This window comes from Rattus rattus, chromosome 12, assembly GCF_011064425.1.
Source record: "Rattus rattus isolate New Zealand chromosome 12, Rrattus_CSIRO_v1, whole genome shotgun sequence".
Classification (NCBI taxonomy): domain Eukaryota; kingdom Metazoa; phylum Chordata; class Mammalia; order Rodentia; family Muridae; genus Rattus; species Rattus rattus.
Window position 1 is genome coordinate 91,467,444 of NC_046165.1, and position 24,437 is coordinate 91,491,880.

Genomic DNA, 24,437 nt, shown 5'->3' on the forward strand with positions numbered 1-24,437 from the left:
CTTACATCAGCCTAGGGATGGCACCACCCACAGTGGTCCTTCCACCCTCACCAGTTAGCCATAAGGAAAATGCTACCACAGACATCCCCACAGGCTGGCTGACGGAGGCAATAGTGGAGTCTAGAGCTTGGGAAAGAGTTAAGCACGGGCACTGGACCTGGGAGAAGGATTTTACACAGAGCCTATAGGAGCTGCCCGTGTGCACAACCAGAGGCAATGGCACTTGGGAGACCGAGACAGGGAGATTGTTACAAGTTCCAGGCCAGCCTGGACCAGAGTGAGGCCCTGTCTGAAACAAACCAAAATGAAAAAGAAAAGAAAATGGGGGCCCAGTTTGGTGGCACACATCTTTAATGACAGTGTTTAGGAGGGGGTGGGTGGATCTTTGTGATTTTGAGACCAGCTAGCTTGGTGTAAATAGTGAGTTCCAGACCAGCTAGGGCTGCATAGTAGGAATCCTGTCCCCAAAAATTAGAGGGCCGCATGGGGAGTTAAGATTCTGTAACTGTCCCATCCCCATTCCCAAGCTGGCCCTCGGTGCTGGCATCCCAGCGGTAAAGCACATTCAACCTCCATCATTTCCCTCCAAAAGGCCTGTTTTCTCCTCTTTCTTCTTGTCCCCAAATATATAACAATAAAGGTTACGCTTTGGGGACACAGACCTGCACTCAATTAAAGCCTCCAATAACTCGGCCTGTCTCGCTGAGTAGCAATCAGCCTCACTGTGAGGCTGAGCTCGGTCGAAAAATTAAAACTAACCGTCCTTGACAGGAAGCTCTAACCCACCAGAAACACTGCTCCTTCCGTGATCGGCACAGTCTCCACAGAATCCCAGGGTGGTCTGAATGGATTGCAGTTTGCACTTTGATGCTTTGTGGGAGGTCAAGGATCAAGGGTAGATAGCGCACTGCCACAGGCTGGCTGACACCACTCCACACACCCCGCCCTCCTGCCTTTGTGGCTAAGGAGGAAAGGACCCATCAGAGCTTTAGAGCCGATAGGGTATCTAAGATTCACTAGTTCTCAGGGCTCTATGCCCCCAAGCTGGGTGGGGGATGTGGTGGGGTGGGGGCGTGGTGTCCTCATACAACACATGGGGGTTTCCCTCAGCTGGGAGTCAGGCTGAGACGTTGAAGGAGCACCTACAGCAGAATGGGAAATTTACAAATGAAAACTTGTGCTTCCTAGACTGCAGACACCCGGTGTCCAAGGCCCCAGACCCGCCCAGCTCAGCAGTTCCTGAAATCAGTGTGGGTGGAGGGTTCCGTCTGGCACTGTATTGTGTTCTGCTGCTGTTGTTTTTAATTTGAGGGTCAGATGCATAATTGGCTCAGATAAGTTATGTGGGAAAGGAACCCGGAAATCCAGGGATGTTTTGAAATGATGGGATCCTCTGATCATGGGGAAAAGACTTCAGGGAACCAGCAACAAACAGATTCAGGAATTTAAGTTTGGAGACTGGATGAGGAGGGACTGAGGAAGGGTCTCAGCCAGGAAAGTGCTCGCCTGGAAAACAGGACGATTGAGTCCGATCATCACCGCCAGCTCCCATGGAAAGCTCAGTTCAGTGCTGAGCCTGCTTGCAGACCCAACATCATCGGAAAGGTAAAAGCAGAACCACTGGGTCCTGCGGCCAGCTAGTCCATCGGAATTGGTGAGCTCCAGGGACAGGGAGAGGCCAGTCTCCAAAAACAAAGTGGACAAGACAGAGAAGGACGAGTGCTGTCTGTCTGTGGCCTCCACATGTGCACGCAAGAGAACTACTTTCATCCTCCCACGTGTGCACACACACATATGACACACAGGTAGGCAGGCACGAACATGTTCACACACAGAATAACTTAGACGATAAAGCAGCCTTCCTGTCTGGGTAATTTTGAGAATATCTGGTTCTAAGAAATGTGTTCTTTTAAAAAAAAAATAATCACATGTCATCTGTTTCCAGAAATAACATGCCCAGTGAGAATGTGGAAAATAAAACCCACACAAAAAAAGTCCACCAGCCTTTCTACCCCACTGAAGTAAAGATTATATTATTAGTCTTTTAATGTAAGACCTTTCAGGTTTTTTTCTACACGTAGGTTTTTATAGAGAATGTTTTTGGCGTAATACCATACCGACATACCTCTTATTTTTATGTTCAGTATTAGAGATGAAACCTAAGGTCTCGTACATGCTACATGCGTGTTCTACCTCTGAGGAATCTCCTCGGTCCTCTTTTTAGTTTTTATTTTGAGACATGGTCTCATTAAGTTGCCCAAGCTGACATTAAACTCTCTCTGTAGCCCGGGCAGTCCTTGAACTTGTGACCCTCCTGCCTCAGCCTCCTGAGGACCTGGGATTATAGACCTGCACCATCAGGCCTAATCTATACCTTGTTTTACTGTGCCTTGTCTTATTGTCCTTCAAAGATTATATATGTGTGTGTCTGTTTGTGTGCATGCATGTGTCTATATGTATGTATGTGAGCCTCTGCATGTGTATATGCCTGTACATTCGTGTGTATGTATGTATGTATGTATGCTTGTGCCTGTGTGATGTATGTATGCTTGTGCCTGTGTGATGTATGTGTACTTGTGCATGTGTATGCATGTATGTATATGCATGTATGTGTGCATGCGTTCGTGTGTGTGTGTGTGTGTGTGTGTGTGTGTTGAACCCAAGGCCTCCGGCAAGAAGCCAAGCATGGGTCCTATCTACCTCTGAGCTATTCTCTGTGTTACATTTTATTATTTTATTTCATTTCTTTTTACTTTATCTTAGAGTTTGAGACGCATGGCCACCCCACAGCAAGCTAAGTCCATCACCACCATTTTCCCAACAGCTCAGATGACAGGTAGCATTTTTTAAGCAAAAATTAACTGAAAGATATACATTGTTTCTATAATGCCATCGCTTAATAGACTATCAGGTGCGCCCTGCCTATAGCTGCGTATGACCAAGGGCAGCAGCTATGAATATCCAACACAAAATTATAGATTTACTTAAAACATGAGTCTGTTTATAACTTGATTGTGCAGTTCTCAAGATGACATTGTTGAGTGTCAAAAGACTGGACAGTGGAGCTGGAGGATGGCTCAGTGGTTAAGAGCATCAACCGCTCCTCTCTAGAGGACCTGGGTTTGGTTCCCAGCACCCGCATGGCAGTGCACACCTGTCTGTGACTCCCGTTCCACGGGATCTGACTCCCTCTTCTGGTCTAGGAGGGCACTACACACACGTAGCACACATACACGAAGGAAAAACACCATACACAATAAATGAAAATAAAATTTAAATGTTCTCAAAGGAGGGGGGTTACTGAGCACACCAGATATAGCAGAGTGTAAGTAGACCAAAGAATTTGAGTAAATTGTTTTATTCTGATACTTATTTTGGTAGTTGAAACCAGAGGTGTTTCCAAAAGACATCTGTACACAGCAAACACCTTGACATGGCAGAGTACTGTGGGTGCCGATGTCACCTCGGGGCCTTCAGCAGCTAGACACACCCCACTGCCACGTCAGTTATGGGAGACTTCTGTGTTTTTTGTTGCTTATTATTTATCTGGTTTTTTTTTTTTTTTTTTTTTTTTTTTTTTTTTTTTTTTTTGAGACAAGGTTTTTCTCTGTGTAGCCCCAGCTGACCTGGAACTCTCAATAGACCAGGCTGGCCTCGAACTCAGAGATCCACTTGCCTGAAGCGCTGGGATCAACGGCGTATGCCACCACTGCTCAGCACAGGAGTCTTTTAAAAGCAGAGTTACTGGGCCCAGGGGAATGGGCAATTTAAAATCTCTCTGAGAGTTGGTGAGATGGCTCAGTGGGTAAAGCACTTGCCGTGTAAACTTGGCAGGTTGACTAGGATCACTGGAACCACATAAAGGTGGAAGGAGAGGACTGAGTGTACAGAGTGTTCTCTGTATACTGGGCTGTGCACGTACCTCACATGCCCCCCAACACACACACACACACACACACACACACAGGGCACATACATGCATAATAATTAGGTAAGCTATATCTGACATTCATTCCTTTTTTTTTTTATAAATTTATTTTTTAAGATTTTATTTTATTGTATGAGTACACTGTAGCTGTCTTCAGACACACCAGAAGAGGGCATCGGATCTCATTACACATGGTTGTGAGCCACCATGTGGTTGCTGGGATTTGAACTCAGGACCTCTGGAAGAGCAGTCAGTGGCCTTAACCTCTGAGCCACCTCTTCTGTCCCCTACAATCCAATTTTTATTTATCTTTTTAATAACTTATTTCCATTTTATGTGCATTGGCATTTTGCCTGCACGCATGTCCGTGTGGAGGTGTCAGATCGTGGAGTGACAGACAGTTGTGGGCTGCCATGTGGTTGCTGAAATTTGAACCCAGGTCCTCTGGAAGAGCAGTCAGTGGCCTTAACCTCTGAGCCATCTCTCTGGCCCCTCCAAATTTTATTATTTGTGAATCTCACAGGCAAAAAAAGGTATCTCATTTTCATTAACTTGGCTTGGGAACGAGGTGGGACATTCTTTCCAAACGTGAGCCTTGGAGGCCCCTGTGGTTTTGCTCTATTTGGTTGTTATTGACTGGGCCTCCGTTGGTAACTCAGTTTGCCCTTGGACCTGTGTTCTTCCTGCCTTAGCTTCCCAAGTCCTGAGATTACTGCCAAGTACCACTGCCCCTGCCCGTGGAGTTTATTCTGAGAACATTGTGGATCCCTGGTTTGACTAACGTCTCCTTAGTTCCCTCCCTGCAAACAAACCCCTGGCCAAGCTCTGGGTTCTAACTGCAGCAAAATCCTTCTTACATGGCCTGGTTTCCTCGGCCACTCAGAGCCCTTCCTTTCTTTCCTCCTGATTCTTGTCCCAACGTCCTGCCAGTTCCTTGGGAGTTACCCCCTGAAATGTTGCTTCAAACTCTGTCGGTCATAGTTAGCTTCAGCAGTCTACTTGACACAAACCTAGCTCACCTGGGAAGAGAGTTCTTCAAATGAAGAACAGCCCAGATGAGACTGGCCTGTGGCCACGTCTGTGAGACAGTTTCTTAACTGAGGTCCTAACCTGGTGGGTGTGGGCTGTATAAGGAAAGTAATTGAGCAAGACAGTAAATAGTGTTCCTCTGTGGTCTCTGCTTCACTTCCCTTGGTCCTGCCCTGAGTTCCTGCCTTGGATTCCTCTGATGATGGCCCATAATCTATAAACCAGGTTACTACCTTTCCCTCTCCCAAACTGCTGTGGGTTCTAGCATGCTAGAAAGCGTGCTAGGCTGCATGTGCATACTAGGTAGTGTACGCCTTTAATGCTAGCACTCGAGAGGTAGTGGCAGGTGGATCTCTGTGAATTCTAAGCCAGCCAGAAGGAAGGAAGGAAGGAAGGAAGGAAGGAAGGAAGGAAGGAAGGAAGGAAAAAAGAAGGAAGGAAAGAAAGAAAGAAGGAAAGAAAGAAAGAAAGAAAGAAAGAAAGAAAGAAAGAAGAAAGAGAGGAAAGAAAGAAAACTAGAACATCTCCTTGGGCCACACACACTGAGATCTTTTTTTTTTTTTTTTCTTTTTTCTTTTTTTCGGGGCTGGGGACTGAACCCGGGGCCTTGCGCTTGCTAGGCAAGCGCTCTACCACTGAGCTAAATCCCCAACCCCCACACTGAGATCTTTGTTGTCCTGATCCCAGCCCAAGTCCCTCAGCCTCTATAGCCAACACCATTTCCCTGATGAGCTCTTGTACATAGCCAAGGAGGGAGGCATCTATAGCCTGAATACATGAATCCATGCACAGCATCTGCCACTTTCTTTCAGCTAGAAAAAAACGAGCCACTCCCATGTCGCCGGATTCTGTACTGAATCCCCTTAGGAATCGCTACCTCCCGTTCTGGCGTCGTCAGCAGAGGTCAGCCTGCGGCTGGTCTGGGCGTCTGGTCGCAAGCGCCTGTTTGTATGTGGCCTGTGCCATGCACCCTTTTGAATCTACAGTCTGTAACACCGTGGTAGTCACGGTGTGCCGTTCCTGGCTGTGGCCTTGATGCCGTTGTCCTCCCTTGGAGTCTGGGCTGTGTGCATCCTTCGCAGGTGGATTTTGGAGCCGTGGGTGTTCCTAGCTTCTGGTCTCATTAAGTCATTGGGTGTGAAAGTGAAACTCGCTGGCTCCCCCCCCCCCCCCCCCCCCCCGCCTGCTGGTCTAGCACAGGTTGAGGCCATTCAGGGGCAGCAGCTTAAACTGCTGTGTGAATTAAAACCTCTCAACTAAAGCCTCCGGGGCCTCCCGTTTCTTTGCTGGCCGAATGGACCCGATTACACAGATAGTGCTTTCCTTACAGGGATTGTGAAGTTTCTTCTTTGCCAGATTAAAGAAATTCCATGGGGGAGCAATGGGAAATTTTACATCAGGATGTTTTTCTTTGTAGAATGGGATTATAGGGAATTCTGATTTTTTTTCTTTTAGTCTATGTTTTTTAAATTCAGTAATAAGCACCCTACATTCATTTACTACATAATTGTGTACTATGATTTTATTGATATTATTTCCTTAGTACTCAGGAGAGACAAGTTATTATAGAGACATGGGGGTGGGTTTTTAATTCCTTTGGATTTTTAATTCCTGTTAGAAATCTCGTCCCTCTGGCCATGGTGAGGCTGGCCTGTCATTCCCTAGCCCTGGGATGCTGAAGCAGGAGGAAAGGTTACACAACGATATCCTCTGTTAGAAAACAGAAACCTTAGCTAGGCAATGGTGGTGGCACAGGACTTTAATCCCAGCATTCGAGGCAGAGGCAGGCAGATCTCTGTGAGTTCGAGGCCAGCCTGGTCTACAGAGTGAGTTCCAGGACAGCCAGGGCTACACAGAGAAACCCTGTCTCAAAAATAAAACAAAAACAAAACAAAAAACTAGAAACCTTTACAAAAACAAAAAAGACTAGAAACGTTTTCCCCTGCTGCTTCTCTCCCACAATTTGTCCCCCAAGATGGATTCCAAGAAAGGAGGGAGAATAAATGCTGAAAGCCCATGTTCGAAACATAATGTGTTGGTAATTAAACTAGGTCGCTGGCTCATCTTGCAACGAAAGTCTTTCACGTTGTTCAAACCTTGCCCAAGAAAGATTAGCCTAGCATGAGAAGGCCTGGCCGGGTCTTCAGACATCTTTCTCTGGCTATCTGACTAGTGTCCTCTTGGAATAGTTGAAGGTTCGAAGTTCAGGTTTTCTGGTTCTTCTGGGAAAGACCCAGCCAGAGATATTGTTAACGCTGCCACATTCTGCTGCATCCTACCCTGGCCACGCCTCTCCTTGGAGCAGCAGGTCAGGTGTCAGCTTTGCTTGGTACTTTGAGGCCACAATAATTTTGTGTCTGTATGTGGGAAGAGGGTCACAGCTGTCCTGATACATCTAAGGGAGCCCCCCTCCTCCCTTTCCAGTGTCCCCAGCTGCAGGCCCAGGACATGGATGCTTCCGGCTTTCGAGATTACTGAATCAGACCCGGACACTGGCATTTGCCCGTGACAGACCTGGCTCTCAAAGAAGGGTTTAGGGTTGTTGATGGCCCCCTGAAACGAGGCTTTGGTGGGAGTCGCCTTGGGCCCCATCTTACGGGCAGCATAGTTTAAGAGCAAAGGACACCACTGTGAGGAGAGAGGTTTCTCAATTACTCTGTGTCAACTCATCGTTTTCAGCTGCCCTGCCTAGGACTGTGCAGTTCCTTCACGGTGGTAAGACAGAGTGCCCTTCTTGCTGACTACGTGGAGAGAAAAAGGGGAGAAAGAAAGAAAGGTTTTGCTAAGCAAATGGAAGATGTGGAGGAGATCAAGGCGAGAATATTTAAATCACAGAAGTGCGTGCTTTTCAAGCGTGCTCAAGCAGTTCTTGAGGTACCCATTTAAGGGCTGCTGATTGATAAGAGGCCATGAATTATTCTTATCTCCTAGTCCCTGGCTCTCTGGAGGGCAACACTTGGTTAACCTAATTTGAATCTAATTTAAATGACTTAAGAGTAATAACACAAGTATGTGCTTGAACCTAATAAAGCCTAATTTATTAAATAGGATGATTTTAAAAGGATTGTATATTACAGCCAGACAGGGACTTTTGAAATCATCCTTTATTTAATAAATAAAGAAACCGAGTCCTAGAACAATAAAATGTTTTGCCAAAGGCCAGCAGACAGTTAGCAGCCACACACAATGGGAACTTGAACTCTGTACCCCGCATATGGAAGAGGGGGGCTTTTGCCCACTCTCTGGGAGCCTTGCTTCCCACTGGGGCAGACTTAGTCCCTTACCAAGTTACAGGGAGTGAATGCAGAATGAGGATGAGTTCTCCATGGGGACATCTACAAGGTGACTTGCTGGCCCATGCTCTATCCTCCACAGACCCAGCAGGCCCTCTGTGGGGCTGATGTATCATGGGGACTTGAGGTTTTTAGGCATCCCAGTGGGGCTGAACCCCTTAAGACAACCCTGGAACTGAGTGCACATTCAGGCAGTCCTCGAGAGACAAGCCTTAGACTGGGAAGCCAGGAGAGCGTCTGGGGAGGCGTTGAGAGGACTTCTTAAATCCTAAATCCATTAGATGAGGAAACAGAAGTTCGGAGGGCTTGATGGTCAGGCCCGAGCCCTGCAGAAACCCGACATTGTGGCTCAAGAGCTCAGCCATCCACAGGTCTCCATAAAGAGGGCCTGGAGGAGAAAGACTGGACATCTTCTTGGGGATAACCCTGGCCACTGGCAAGCCCCAGGAGTCACTGGCCTGGGTTCCAGCAGTAGATGGTAGATGCCTTCCTAACTGTCCTCCAGAGTCTGACATCTGGCTTTCAAAATCCTAGGTGCTTTATAGGCGGGTGGGGACTCATGTTAAGTGAAAACTGGGGCTTGTTGTCTGTGGAGCCAGCTTTGGGCTTTGGGTAATACCTCCAGGGAGACCAAGAAACTCGGGCTTTCCTGTCATCCTGCAGCTGGGGTTAGAGCATCGCCTGGCTGCTCGGCCGTGAAATCCATGACCCTTTAAAGTCTGTGAAACTTGATAAGCGGGCATCATACCAAGTCCAGGATCAGGGTCAAACATGAGGCTGAGCTGACTTCTGTTCTCTGCACACAACTGACTTGGAGCTGCCTGGTCATTGAGTGATTATAGTGCATGTGTGTGTGCGCGCGTGTGTGTAGAGCTGTGTGACTGTATATTAGAGACTGTAAAAATAGAGACTGTGTGTGCATATATGTACATGTGTGTGCATGTGTATATGTGTGTTGCGTGTGTATAGATGTTTGTGAGTGTATATGTGTGCGTATGTATACACGTGTGTGTGCATGTGTGTATATGTGTGTGCATGTGTGTGTTGTATGCATGTGTATGTATGTGTGTATGTTTGCATTTGTGTATGTGTGTGTGTGTGTGTGTGTGTATGTGTGTGTGTTGGGGCTTGATTAAACATAGTAGGATTGTCTTGAAAGGGTGGTGACATTGTCTTGGTTGAAAGCGGCAAGGTTATATTCAGAGGTCAAAAACCAAGCATTTGCCATCGTTTGGTACCCCCTTGAGCCGATCGAACGTGTCTGTTCTCAGTCACTCACAGTGCTTCCCTGAAAGCAGCCCTTCCTTACGCCTCCTACAGGCTGGCCGGCACCTACAATTTTGGATGTTTCACTAACGACAGTTACCATGACGTCGGAGTTTGTTGTCACTTTGCTATTTCTAAAACGCTTTCCTTTAGGCTTTGAAGCTTCTCAGCAACTTCTTTAGAAGCCAGGACACGGATCCAGAAAGGTAAAAGATCTCGTCCAAAAGCCACTACATCATTCCAGGGGGCAGTGTTAGGTTTTAGAATGTTTGTTCTCCCTCCCCAGGGTGGCTTCTGCTTTTCTGACCCTGTCAACTGGATGTTTTCATGTGAACTTAGGGGCCCAATGGAATATGGATGAAGATGGCTGGGAGCTGGGGGCACATGCCTATGATCTCCCCCTTAGGAGGGAGAGGCCGGAAGATTAGGAGTTGGGAAGCCAGACTATATCAGAGTTCCTTATAAACAAAAATAAAACAAAACGTGACACGCACCACGTCCGGGTCAGGTCACGGTTTAACCGTGCCTTTCTTCTCTCTTTGCGGCAAGGGGAAAACATCCCAGCAGTGCTCCGGTGAGCACTGAACGTGAACTAGAGTCAGAGGTAGACCCAGCACGGACAGTAACATTGAGAAGGACGCGGCCTGTTTCATTGAATCCAAGCTGACTGCATAGTGGTGGCATTTGGATTAATTCCAGACCTTCTGAAGGTGTGCTTTCTACCACCCATCGTCTTCCATACAAACAGTACTGAGCTCACACCCCTGTGTATCCGAACCCGTTCCTGTGAGTTACCTTCTTCCTAAAGTGATATTTGAGGTCAAAATGTATGCCCTCCTCGACAACAGCTAAGTTTGACTTATGGGAAATTTACGAATATAACACAGAGGTTGTTTGGCAGTAAAGGAGAACAGAGCAGTGACGTGCTACGGCGTGGATGAACCGTGACAAGTAGGTGGAAGGACAACAAACCAGTCACAAAGCCCACCTGATCTACGAGTCCATTGGTGTACCATGTCCAGATTAGGCAAATGTACAAGAACAGAAGGTAGTCTGGTGGCTGCAGGGGGCCTGAGGAAGACGGGAGTAAGAAGTGGCTGCTTAACGGAGCCTGGCTTCCTCTTGAGGTGATAAAAATGTTCTGCAGTTAGATGTGCAGGCGGTGGTTGCCCAACTCTGAGAGTATCATAAAATCATTGAATTGTACAATTTAAGAGGATGGGGTTTATGGCACATAAATTATATCCCAGTAGAGCTGGATTCTAAGAGAAAACAGTACACTGAGTTCTGTGTACCCCTTGCCTAAGTTTCCCTAATGCTCTCAATGGGGAATGACTGGACAAATTGTACCACAGTTGTACTGTGGAATATTAAAAATGCAGAACAGCATACATTGTAGAAATTGTTTTTTAAAGAAGAAAGTGTTTAAGCCTGAGCTCCTGAGACCCTGTCTCAACAAACACAGCAAAACAGCCATTTGTGGAGCTAGAGAGACGGCTCAGCAGTTAAGAATTAAAAAGGCTCTTGTAGAGACCCCAGCAGTTCACAGCACCCGCCTTGGACAGCTTACAACTGCCCACAACTACAGCTCCAGGGGGTCTGAGACTCGGACACCCTGGCCCAGCAGAGGCCACTCGTATGCTCCGCTCCCCGAAGGCATACACGTGTCTACGTAATGAAAAGAAATTCTTTAGAAAGGTCAATCTGTTTCAATGAAAGGAAAGTGCCTTGTTTGTTGTGTGTGCTTGTATGATTTTTTTTTTTTTACCTTTGAAATAGCACACAGAAAGTAAATGTAACACATGAACTTAATGTAGGGGACAGAGCAAGATGGTTCAACGGGTAAAGGTGCTTGCTGCAAAGACAGATACCCTAAGTTCAGAACCTCTGGTTCCCACATGGTGGAGAGAGAACCAACCCCATCTAGTTGTCCTCTAACTTCCATGTGTACATTGTGGTTTGCACATGTGCACACAGGAACACACACACACACACACACACACACACACACACACCCACACACACACACACTGCTTTTAAAAACCCAAACTTAATACTTGTTATTGGCAGAATTAAGAATTGAAAAAGAGGGGTTGGGGATTTAGCTCAGCGGTAGAGCACTTGCCTAGGGAGCGCAAGGCCTTAGACTGGAAAGAATTGAAAAAGAGAAATGTGTGTCTGTTTTGTTTGAGACAGCATCTCATAAGCCCAGGCTAGCCTTGAATTCACTGTATAGCCGACGTTGACCTTGAACTCGTAGTCTTCACGTCTCTGACCTCTGACGTGCTGGGAGTATAGGCTCACAGCACAATGTTTACCTTGCAATTTGTTTTTATGGCCCGCTATTTCGTTTAGTTAAGTAGGAAACAGCACGCAATTTTTCTAACTTCCTATGACCTTAAACAAATGAAAAAGATTAAGGGGAAAAAAAATAAGACAAGGGCTACTGCCCGTGCTAAATAGTTTACCTTTGTTCTTCTGAGCGTCCATCTGCTCATGCACAGGGGTCCTGTCCATCTGCTCCAAGGACCGGCAGAGCTTGGGTTGCAGTTCAGATTGAAGTAGAGGTCATGAACCTCAGCTCTCTCTCACCAAGGTTTAGGATATGGGGTACTTACTAAACAGCTCTGTGACTCAGTTTCCTTACCTTGAGACATTCTCTTTCATTGGGTTATTATGAAAAAAAAAAATGAGGTGGTGTTTGCAGGGTGCTTAAGGTAGTGCCTACCACACAGTGGTCCCAAAACAGTGGCCATAATCATCATCAGACCTTTCTCACAGTGTGTGTGAAATGGGGAAATAGAATAAGTCCTACAAAAGGGGCAGTGAGCTGAGTTTTTTGACTTACTGTCTTGCAGACACATATTCGGGAGGGTGTACTCCTATACCAAGCTCCCATTCCTACTGTGTTAACAGTTACGTTAGACTACATTTCCAGCTTCTCTTGCAGCTAGGTGCAGGGGAAGTCTTAGGCTAGGCTTCCCCTTGGAAAGCTGCCTTTCTTGAGTTCCTTTCCCCTAGCTTCCTTTTCTCTGGGTCCTATGGGTCGCAGCAGAGCCCTGTGAGCATTTTGGATCATGAGCAACCATGAAGAAAATGCTAGACCCTCATGATGGTGAAACACTTCCCAGAAACCCTTGTCTCCATACCCGTGCTGTCCCCATGCTAGCCTCAGCTAAGCCCTCCTTTGGACTTATTATGCCCAAGAGAAAAGTAAGCCCGCCTTGCTTAGGCTTTCTTCTGGGTTTTCTGTAAAGTGGAAATGAGCACTAACTAATTTGCCTCTTATAAAACAGCTGAGCAGGAAGGCCAGGCCTGTCAGTACGCATTGGTAGAGAGTGATGGAGGAGACACTGCATTCCCCAGGGCAACAGGGCTGAGCCTGTAACTTACTCATCACCAATGTGGAGCCGAGGCCAGACCTCATTGACGTGTGTGTACTGGGGGCTGCCCTTCCAGAAGAGGCGCTCCAGCTCGAAGGCTCCAGGGGTGCAGTAGTCCTCAGCCTCTCCCTCCTCCTGCTGCAGGGACAACCTCTCGGCACAGGGGTGGGCATGCTTGACGCTTGTCTTTGTGTCTCCTGATGCCATTCTGGAGCCAAGGGAGGTTCTTTTCCTTTCTGCATGAGAGAGGGTGGGAATAGGGTTAGCGGGGGTGGGGGGTGGGGGATGCTGGGCTTCATGGAGGAAGTGAGAAGCAGAACTTAATTTGGTGGGCGTGCCCTCGCCTGCTATGCCCCCTTCTTGCTCACCCCAAGCCACACAGGTAAGTGAGAAAGGCCATGATGACAGTTAAACGACACTCCCCAACATTCCAGTGTTCACACAGCCAAATCCTCAGGAAGTATAAGCAGATTTTATAGCACACCCAAGAGCAGCTTGAATCTGGGCAGCCAGTTCCCCATCCCCCTTGGTTTTTTTATTTTAATTTTTATTTTTATTAGGTCCAGTTCCTCTGGTGGCTGCTTTTTCCTTTATCTGACTGGAACTTACTATCTCGGGACATTTTGAGTTTGAATAGAGCTATGGTTCGCTCAGAATCTGCAGGAAACAGCTGCCCAGAAGAAAGGACAGGTGGCTGAATCTAGAGTGGGTGTGGTTTGGTTCTGACAGCCACACACAAAAGCACTACTTCTGAAGCTTTGGGGTGGAAGGGAAGTTGTCTGTGTGAGCGTTGGCCATCTCCTCAGGATACCTGGGATCATATTCATGGCTCTTACGCTTGAAGTCTGACTGCTGCTGCCTTACCCTCTCAGGGGGCCAAGAGAGATGTCCCTGGTAGACAGCTGTGCCTGCAGATTGAAAACTTTCGGGACACCGCTGATGGGATGCGAAGGAAATGTGTCCATTGTCCCCAGGGAATTTTGTTGATTTGACAAGTAGATCAGACCTTTGTAGCTGCTAATCCACACAGCTCCCAGTCCAAAGGTTCAACCAACCAAAGACCAAAACGCTCAGATGAGTAAAGGGTACTTGTTCTGAACCTGCATAGATTTTTCTCTCTTGACATTACTCCCTAATTAACTACTGCTCACACACTACAAATACCGTATCAAGTACCACAAGTAACCCAGAGATGATTTAAAGTCCCCAGGAGGAAGTGTGGTGTTCATATGCAAATATAGTGCCCCGCCCCCCCATGAAATAGGGTCTCTTGTAGCCCAGACTGGTCTCAAGGATCCCGAGTCTCTTATCTTTGGTCTTTACCTCTACAGTGCTGACCTTAAGGGGCTGTACCACCATTCCCAGTTTATAGGGTGCTGAGGGTCAAACCCTGAGCTTGGTGCGTGGTAGGCAAGCTCTTGCCTTACCAAAAAGCAAGCACAGTAGCCGCTTCACCACCACAACAGTGCCATTTTGTAAGAGGGACTTGAACATCCATGGACTTTGGTAGCCTGAGGCCTGGAACCACTCCTCCATGGGTACTGAAGGATGATCGATCAAACTGACAAAGCACTTGTTTTGAGACAGGTGCCATTGTTCCCATTTCTTTAAAGCCACTAACTCAGTCTTAACTCTGTGAATGTTGCTATTATCCCCACGTTACACATGAGAGAAAGGATAAAGATGTTTGGCACATGCGGCGCCCGTCTGCTGAGCGGGAGGGTGGTGGGGAGAGTGAGATGGAAGAAAGACTATCAGGAAGGCTGGGAGGTTTGGAAAACGCAAGAACCGAGCACTACCCCGAATGCAATTTGGAAGGCTCGAGCTTCTCAGAAAAGGACATTCTGGACATACAAACTAAAAATAACTCCAGTGGATTCAAGCACATTAAACACTCATGTGGTGATGATTCTTAAAACAAGTTCGCAGTCTAGAGAGAGATGGCTCAGCAGTTTAGAGCCTGTGCTGCTCCTTCAGAGAACCTAAGTTCAGTTCCCAGTACCCATGAGTCAGATGGTACACAAGTGGCCATGACTTTAGCTTCAAGGGTACTTATCACCCTCTTCTAGATCTTGTTAGCACCTGTTCATATGCACATTCTACACAACACACACACACACACACACACACACACACGATTAAAAATAAATCTTTAAGCTGGATATAGGGACAGTTACTATCCATTCTTGGGTGGTTGGGGATTTAGCTCAGTGGTAGAGCGCTTGCCTAGTAAGCGAAAGGCCCTGGGTTCGGTCCTCAGCTCCAGAAAAAAAAATCCATTCTTGGGAGGCAGAGGCAGGCAGAACTCTGAGCCTTGTCTACAGATCAAGCTCTAGGACAGCCAGGGTTACACAGAGAAACCCTATCTCAACAATGAAAAAAAAAAAGGGGGGAAATACTTACATGCTAACAGATGAGTGATATAATGTATAGAATTTGCATCATAAACAATATAGTTGGAGGGCCAGCAAGATGCCTCAGCAGGTATAAAATGCTTGCTATATAAACCTGGAGACCTGAGTTCAACCCCCAGGAGCCACATGGAAGAAATAGACTCCAGAGGGTTGTCTCTGGCTTTCCCGCATGCATTGTGGCATGTACACATATAAAATCAAAATATCAGCATATAGCTGTATAAATGCAAACAACACAGTATTGGAGGCTGGGGTGCTGATGGAGGTGTGTGTGAGGCAGGACTGGCTAGGGGTGGTAGTTGGGTTTGGAGAATGGTTGCGACATAGTTACTGTTTCTCATTGTGTGCTTAGGATTCCCTGTGATTCAATGTTCAAATGTGCTGGGCTCAGGGGTACGTGCCTGCGGTCCAAAATATTCTGGGAGGATGTTTCAGGCCAGGAATCTAAGCATTGAGAATGAGACCCCAGTCTCTTAAGAACAAATTTAAACATTTAAGAGCAGTGAAAAGACCAAAACCATTGTGTCAGGAATTCAATTCTCCCAAGTTCACAGTAGGTACAGGAAAAGATCAGTAGCTATCAGTGTCTGCCCCTGAGGATGGGGGATGGCAGAAGCGTGTGTGGCCCAGGGACCCTGCTTTGGAGCCTGCCAGTGTGTTTGTAAAGGCCAGCTCTACTACAGCCATCGAACCAGCTGAAAACACAGATTCTGGGATTACACACTGGACCAAGGCAGGGACGGAGAGCCAGTATTTTAACAAGATCCCAGAAGAGTCTATGCTCGCAGACGATCGTAATTGACTGACATGTGGCTGAAGAGTCAAGAAAACTCTTGTACGGATGCCCCAAATGCCTTCGGTCTTCTCGGTGATATAGGAACAGGGCGTTGGTTCCCGATGCAGATCCAGGCCTGGGAGAGGAAGGACTTGGACGAACGGGTGAACAGATAAGAATGAGACCACTGATGAACGGCAAAGGCCTGTGCAGTCTGGCTGGGAACTCAATAAGGGCTTTGGAAGTAGGGCTGAGGCTCCCTGGCCTGACTGGGTGCCGGGGAGGAAAGTGCAGAGAGGACACTGAGTGGACTGTGCCTCCTCCAGGGGTGGTTGCTGAGACCTGCGCTTGACTCGTGGGCCTGCTTGCTGGGGTTCTGGGGAGGTGGATGGCGTAACTGCAAGGTCTACCTGAAGCTTCCCTTGTAGGAACCAGCCCAGACTCCTCGGTCTCCTAAGACCATAGTTACAACTTTCCTTTAGGACCACAGCAGCCTTAATTGCAAAGATGTGCTGCTTAGTGCACCCCCACCGCACCCACTCATCTTATTTCTAAGTCTGGCATCGGATTCTTAAATCCGGTGGCTTAAATCCCTGTGAGTCCTGCTTGTCGCTAAGGGGACTTGGAAAGGTGCGATTGTAAGGAGATGCTGGAGTCTGTTCCGATGTAGATCCTCTGACCACTGAAGGGGACTGCACCCTTGTGAGGCCTCTCCTCTCTTTAGGCTGCGGCGGAGGGAACCATTCCCAGCCCGGCCCTGCATTAAAGCTTTGGCTGCGTTTCCAGACAGAAGAGGAAGTGGCGTTGTGTACCCAGAGCGGCTTGGCACTTAGAAGGGGCTCTGGGATCTATTATCTTCCAGCGCGATGTAGGAACAAAGCATGGGGCTGTCCAGAAACCACAGATCTGTAATCTTTCCAAATCCTGAAGGCGGCTTGTGCACGCCCCGCCAGCCCCCCCCCCAAACCCCACCCACACAGCTCCCAAACCTCTCATTCTTCTAGAGGCAGCGAGAGCCTGTTTCCCAGATCACAGCCAAAAGGGGAAGACAGGTCTGCTCTGTTTGGTTTCCATAGATTCTACTCAGAGATGAACTGCCAAGGTCTCCATGACATACCCTATCAATCACAGACTAAATGTCATAACGAGAGCTGGGCAGGCTGTCAAGGCAGGCTTCCAGGTTCCTGTTACAGCTTCATCCTTAAAGGCTTGGACCTGAAGAACCAAACGCCAGCTCTCAAGGCTTCTCGGCCCGTGAGAGCATCCCTGTCAGAGAAACAAAAGCCAACTCTGGCTCCTTCACGAAGGGGACAGGTCGCTGACATAATTAGCAGAGTGGAAGGCAGTAGTTAGATGCTAAAGAACAAACAATAACTTGTCTGTTATTGGAAGACACATGGAAGAAACATTAGGGAATAGCAAGGACTGTGGCACTAAAGAGTCGGTGCCCCTCTGATAGGGGACAGCAAACTGTCATTCTGTGTAGGAGTGCAATTCAGTTTTTTTTTATTGTTTAAAGATATATATGTTTTCACATTTTATTTACTTTAGGGGGGGGTTCGTGTCATGGCACATGTGTACTTAGTCCATGTCTTAGTTAGGGTCTTATTGCTGTGAACAGACACCATGACCAAGGCAAGTTTTATAAAGGACAACATTGAATTGGGGCTGGCTTACAGGTTCAGAGGTTCAGACCACTATCATCAAGGCGGGGGCATGGTAGCATCCAGGCAGGCATGGTGCAGGAGGAGCTGAGAGTTCTACATCTTCACCCGAAGGAAGCCAGGAACAGACTGAGCATCCTCAGGCAGCTAGGAGGAGGGTCTCCAAGCCCACCCCCACAGTGACACACTTCCTCCAACAAGGCCACACCTTCTAATAGTGCCACTCCCTGGACCAAGCATATGCAAAACCATCACATTTCACTCCCTGGCCTCCATAGGCTCTTCAAACACATGAGTGTATGGAGACCATATGTAAACTTAGTATAATAAAAAAGTACATTTAGTCCAGCTTCCAACATCACCATAGTCTGTAGCAAGTATCAACAATGTTAAAGTCCAAAGTTCAAAGTTCAAAGTCCAAAGTTCAAAGTCTCTTCCAGTTCAATCCAATCACTTAACTGTAATCCCTGAATTAAGACAGGCAACCCGCTGGGCAAACTCCAAACCCTGCCGTCTCCGTGTCTGATGTCAAAGGGGTCTTTAAGTCTTCAACTCCTTTGTCATCTTTGTTGACTGCAACAAACTTCTTTCTCCTGAGCTGGTTCCACTCCCTGGTAGCAGCTTTCCTCAGCTGATAGCCCGTGGCTCTGGTATCTTTAAGGTCTTTGGGTCTCCAAGGCAGCTTCAATGTTTCAGTTTGTTTCAATGTCTGGGATCCACACGTGATCCTCCAAAGGGCTGGCTTCACTTCTCCAGCTCTGCCCTCTGTAGCACTCAGGTGGATTCACTCCACTGTCTCAGCTGTTCTTGGTGATCATCCCATGGTACTGGCATCTCCAATACACTTAGGTCTTCTGTTGCAACTAGGCATCACCGGTAGCCTCTCACAGGCTCTCTTCATGGTGCCAAGCCTCACCTCCTTTGCTTGACCCCCTCAGTCCTGGGCCATCAATTGCAACTGAGGCCGCACCTTCACCAATGGCCTTCCATGGCTCTCACAGTGCCCAGCCTCAGCTGCTCTTCATGACCCCTTCATGCCTTCAAGACCAGTACCACCTGGGTGATGCTTACACATTACCAAGTCCAGCTGCAGCATGAGGTACAACCTTGACTGTCTCTGGAACACAGCTCTCAAAAAGTACTTTCCAGAAGATTTCACCTCAGTGATGCTAATCTCTCTCTTAGCTCCAGCTAACCAGCATCAACTGTCCCAGTCGTCTCCTTCTCCTCTTGACTATAAAGCCAGAGACATGGCTGAAGCTGCTGAGTTCTGCTGCTTGCAGGAGCTGGAACATGGCTCCCTTGTTCTATTACATTGTCACCAGCTTCCTCTTTTCCAACTCCTTCCCTGCCTAAGCGTGGCTGTCCAGGTCTTGCTCTGTAGATTGACCTTGAATTTAGAGATCTGTTTGTCTGTCTCCTGGGATTAAAGGTTTGTACTTAGTCTCCTGGAGCTAACCTAGCTGGGTGGGATCTTACCCCAAGGTCATTACTCTTAATTCAATTTAATATCCTTGAACACAGGATTCGGCTGCATCTCACTTCCAGGTGTCCCTTTAATACTTGAACCACATATTGTGTATTTTTCCTTTCTCAACTTCCCTTCTTTTCACTAAACGCTCTTCATGAGACTAAACCAGAGAACAAAATCTATGATGGGCATTTCTGAGACTTCCTTTGTCAATTTAATTTAATCTGAGTCTTTTCACCTTAGCCTCAGGCAGACTCTTCAGACAAGGGCAAAAAGCAGCCACATTCTTCACCAAAATACCACAAAAGCAGTCTTTACAGCACATACCAAAATTCTCCTCTGAAACCTCTTGGGCCAGGCCTGCACAGTTTAAACCACTCTCAGTAACAAAGACGTCCACATTCCTACTAAGAGAGCCCATTAAGCCTCATTTAAAGCATTCCACTGCTTTCTAAATCCAAGGTCCCAAAATCCACATTCTTCCAAATGAAAGTATGGTCAGGCCTATCACAGCAATACCCCACTCCCAGTACCAACTTCTGTCTTAGTTAGGGTCTTATTGCTGCGAACAGACACCATGACCAATGCAAGTTTTACAAAGGTAACATTTAATTGGGGCTGGCTTACAGGTTCAAAGGTTCAGTCCATTATCATCAAGGCAGGGGCATGGTAGCATCCAAGCAGGCATGGTGCAGGAGGAGCTGAGAATTCTACATCTTCACCCGAAGGAAGCCAGGAACAGACAAAGCATCCTCAGGCAGCTAGGAGGAGGGTCTCCAAGCCCACCCCCATAGTAATACACTTCCTCCAACAAGGCCACACCTTCTAATAGTGCCACTCCCTGGGCCAAGCATATGCAAACCATCACAGTCCACGTAGTACAAGTGTAAAGGTCAGAGGACAAACAGTGGAAGTTGGTTCGCTTTTTGCACCATTTGGGTCCTGGCGACTGAACTCAGGCTTGGCAGAGAGTATTTTTCGCCTACTAAGCCACCTTGCTGGTTCTTAATATATTAAAAAATGTTTTTATTACTTGTATGAGTGCATTGTTGGTATATGTATGTGTACACCTGCATGGATGTGTACATATATGCACACACATGTGTGCACATGTGTATGTGTGTGCATGTGTATACACACACCTGCATGGATATGTTATGTGCGTGTGTACTTGCGTGCATGCATGTGTGTGTGCGTGTGTGTGTGTGTGTGCAGGATTACTTGGATGTGTGCTTGTGTTGTCAGAGCATGGCATGTGGGGTTTGTTCTTTCCACTGTATGGGTCCTAGGGTATGGGAGGCAGGTCTCTAGGTTTGCCAGCAAGTGCGTTGACCTGCTAAGTCATCTAGCCAGCCCCTTTTTATAAAAAGCCAGAGAACCAGCATGTGCTTGGAAATTATTGGCTTTGTTTTGTTTTTTAGACAGGACATCAGTACATAGGCCTGGTTGGCCTAGGAGTCACTATATAGACTAGACAGGCTTTGAACTTTGAGCAGCCCCCTGTCCCAGCCTCCCAAGTACTGGGATTGCAGTTATAAGACACTATGGGGGGGGGGCTAGAAAGATGATGGCTCAGTGATTAAGAGCACTGACTGCTCTTCCAAAGGTCCTGAGTTCAAATCCCAGCAACCACATGGTGGCTCAAACCCATCTGTAATGAAATCTGATGCCCTCTTTGGTGTGTCTGAAGTCAACTACAGTGTACTTACATATAACAAATAAATAAATCTTCCTTTTTTTAAAAAAAAAAAAAGACACTATGACAGGGTTAAAGTTAAAATTTTGGAATCAGATCGAAATTGTTTTCTCCTGCAGCAAAAGAAAGCAAACACAAGCACCTTACCCTGAAAACGGTAGCCAGTGTGTTCTTAAACAGAGTTGTGACCTGCTGGTGGGTAGGTAGGGAAAGGCTTGGGGCCGCAAACTACCATATAACGTTTTTCCAAGATAGAGACCTCCACATACCTATTGAAACTGGGGGTTCCCAATGTCACCTTGGAGAACCTTGTAGCTCTGTCAGCCTTCTCATTACCCAACCTTACAGATATGTTTGAGTGGCTTGAGGAAATTAAAGAAAAAACCGCACACCACGGTTCACTTAATCCCAGCATTTGGGAGGCAGAAGCAGGAAGATCTCTGTGAGTTTGAGACCAGCCTGGTCTACATAGCAAGTTCCAGGCCCCCTCAGGGTCTAGAGTGAGACTTTCTCAAGAGGAAAGGGGAGGAGGAGGTCATGGTGGTGGGTGTGGGGGAGGTCGTTGGGGAGAAGAGAACAGGTTATGGAGCATGGTGATTCTGTGTTTCTAGAAAGATGCATGATTAACACTGGCAATGTGCTGTTGTAGTAGAGTGAACGTATGACTGGTTTAGTTTTCTTTGTAAGCAGCCATCTCAGTATCTCTGATAGGTGTGCATGACATCAGCATACAGACAGGAGAATCACCCCGAATCGCAAGCAGGTTCTGCTTTAGGGTCATAATGTGTGTAAGAGGTGCTTACCCTGAAACAGAGAGCTGCCTTCCTGGGGGCCCTAGAGCAGCCGTGTGTTATCTAACCTATAGGCCTCCAGGGCAGCAGTCAGGCCTAGCTTCTGTCGATTATTCTAGTCCCTGTGCTTGCTGGGAAACCATGGGGTTCCAGTCTGTAGGAGCCCCTATGCTGGCACAGGATCTTTAGGAAGGAGAAAGCCTGGGGAGCAAGTGCAAGACCTTGTGAGAGGCTGTGCAGGGCTGTGGCTCTGGTGCCTGAGGTGAAAACATCCTGAGGGGAGTTCCTTCCTCCTCTGCCTTCCACTCCCACTCCTAGTGGCAGAGCAAGGGCCTTGCTCTTCCTTTCAGCCTGGACTTGGTGCAGACTGAGCCAGTGACCTCCAGGACACTCTGGGGTCATCGGCGAGCTGGGAAGCAGCGCCATGTTCTCTGTGACTTGACCTTCTGAGTTACATATGTGTCATATTTCAAACACAGGACGAGGCCCGCCAGGTCAGTGTGAGAGAGGTTTGGGCAGGAGCTGGACAGGCTGGGCCATAAAGATCTCTGGCATCTTAGAAATTTTTGACCTAATTTGGCCTTTGATTTTTTTTTTCTTTAATCTGCAGTTGGGACTGGGGAGAATTAGTTCTGCCAAAAAAACAGGCCCCAGGTAACATGACCATATGAGCTTGTCGCCCGGGCACTGTGGGCTGGCTACAGGCCTACCTCCAGGTCAATAGGAGACCATGTTTCAGAGGACTGAGGAGAAGAGTTAACAGAGCAGGACAGCCAGCATTGCTCTGGTCATGTGCACACAGCACTCACGCGTGTGCGCGCGCGCGCGCACACACACACACACACACGCATGCACACACACACACGCATGCATGCACATACACGCACACACACATATACACACGCATGCACACACACATACACGCGCACACACACAAACACACACATACACACACACATACATGCACAAGCACACACGCACACACACATGTACAATTTTTTGAAAAAAAATTCTGCCCTCTTTTGAGAGGAACCTGTGGAGATTTGTGATCCCAGGGGAAAGTTGGTTCCAATTTAAATGCAATGTACACCAGGTTTCTCCCTCAACCCTACCCGAGTTGGGTCTGAAATGCTCTCTGAGAGGAGGGGCGGAGAACACTGTTGCATAATGACTGTTAGCTGAGCAGTACCTACTGGTGGATTTGGGATTTGGCACGAGTATGTAAAATATGTAAGTGTATACATATTCTCAACTCGCCTCAAGTCACTGCTTGTCTCTACGCACGTTAAATCTACCAAAATGAACCCGACCACAACATAAAATCTGTGGACTTTTTTTTTTTTTTAAACTAAAACTTGGACAAGAAAACCCAGGAATTTCTGTTATTGTTGTTGCCTATAATTTACTTCTTAATGTACCAGATGTAATCCAAGTCTAACAGACTTTTTTTTTTTTTCCTTTTGGATTCTTGGCAGTCTGTTAACAGGAGGCAATTATGTGAAATAATAAAAAATCCTTTTATTAAAGAAAAAACCAGAGAAGCCTTCGTTTAAGAGGAAATTTAATATTGCTTCTCCGATGGTGTCAATGTCATGAACTCATTTGATTAACTCTTCGAATGGTTCCAAGTGCTTTGGGTGGTAATTTATGAGCCCCTAATTGATTTTCCCAGTCTTGGCAGAGGTAGGACCTCCTGGAGTGGTGAGGGGGCTGAAGGCCCACACTCAGCTTCCCTCTCAGACAAGAGAGAGAGCCCGGAAGGACATTGCCCAACGACAGAGGGGGAGCTATGTTGAGAGAATGACACCCACGGACACCTCACTGAACCAGTTGTGGTTCCTAACTCCTGAGTAGTTGGGCCTCTGCCTCCTCTTGAGATGTGTGGGAATGCCGCCGGCAGTTTCCAAACTCTTTCAAGAATCGTTTCCCACAGAATGTCACCTCAGAGCAAGCCCTATATGGAGAAGGGTAAAGGGGGGTTATGCTGGGAATGGGAGGGGCTTGGAGCCCACAATACGAGCTCCCTCTATTTCCCACCCGGACCATTTCTCCTCCCTAGGCCTCCTTTTCAAATGCCACACCGGGAAGGCTAAGGACCTTGGCAAGGCTCAGGGCCAAGGCTGCTGCCTTCCTAAAACCACCACTTAAGTCCTCAGAGAAATTACAGCCCTGGCCAGACTCCAAGGAATCAATATATGGGTGGTTTCATTTACTGTATTCCCAGGAAATGTCTGCTCTCGAAACCTCCTACGTGGGACACAAGTACACCACATTATACACAAAGAAAAGTGAGGGACAGCGAGGATAGGAAAAATGACACTAGCTAGCGGCTCATGCCTTCAGTCCCAGCACTCAGGAGGCAGAGGCAGGCGGATCTCTGTGAGGACAGCCAGGGCTACACAGAGGAACCCTATTCTCAAAAAAAAAAAAAAAAAAAAAGGAAAGGAAAAGAAAGAAAGATGACGCCAAGTCAGCGAGTGGGGGCACAGCGGGGACTCAGTTCAGCAAGCAGTATCGCATCCTGATTGTGTCAACAGGGAGTACGCCACGTCCCTAGTCAGAGGATGAGCTCGTGAGGAGAAACCTGGGCTTCTTGATTATTTTTAAACAAAGGCATGCATGCGTGTGCGTGGGCACACGTCTGTTCAGGTACATGTACATGTGCATCTGTGTGGCGGCCCGTAGTCGACACTGGCTCTCTTTGATCACTTTCCAGGTTATTTTCTG

At 47.4% G+C, this 24,437-nt stretch overlaps 1 protein-coding gene across 1 annotated transcript in view; it reads right to left on the reverse strand.

Annotated features, from left to right (window-relative positions):
• Dupd1 (dual specificity phosphatase and pro isomerase domain containing 1) overlaps positions 1-24,437 on the reverse strand; it is a 40,068-nt gene that overhangs the window by 13,217 nt on the left and 2,414 nt on the right. The window contains exon 2 of the mRNA XM_032917788.1: positions 12,910-13,135. Within this exon, the coding sequence (XP_032773679.1) occupies positions 12,910-13,106 (197 nt within the window). The 5' untranslated portion in view covers positions 13,107-13,135. The remainder of the gene's footprint in view (positions 1-12,909; positions 13,136-24,437) is intronic.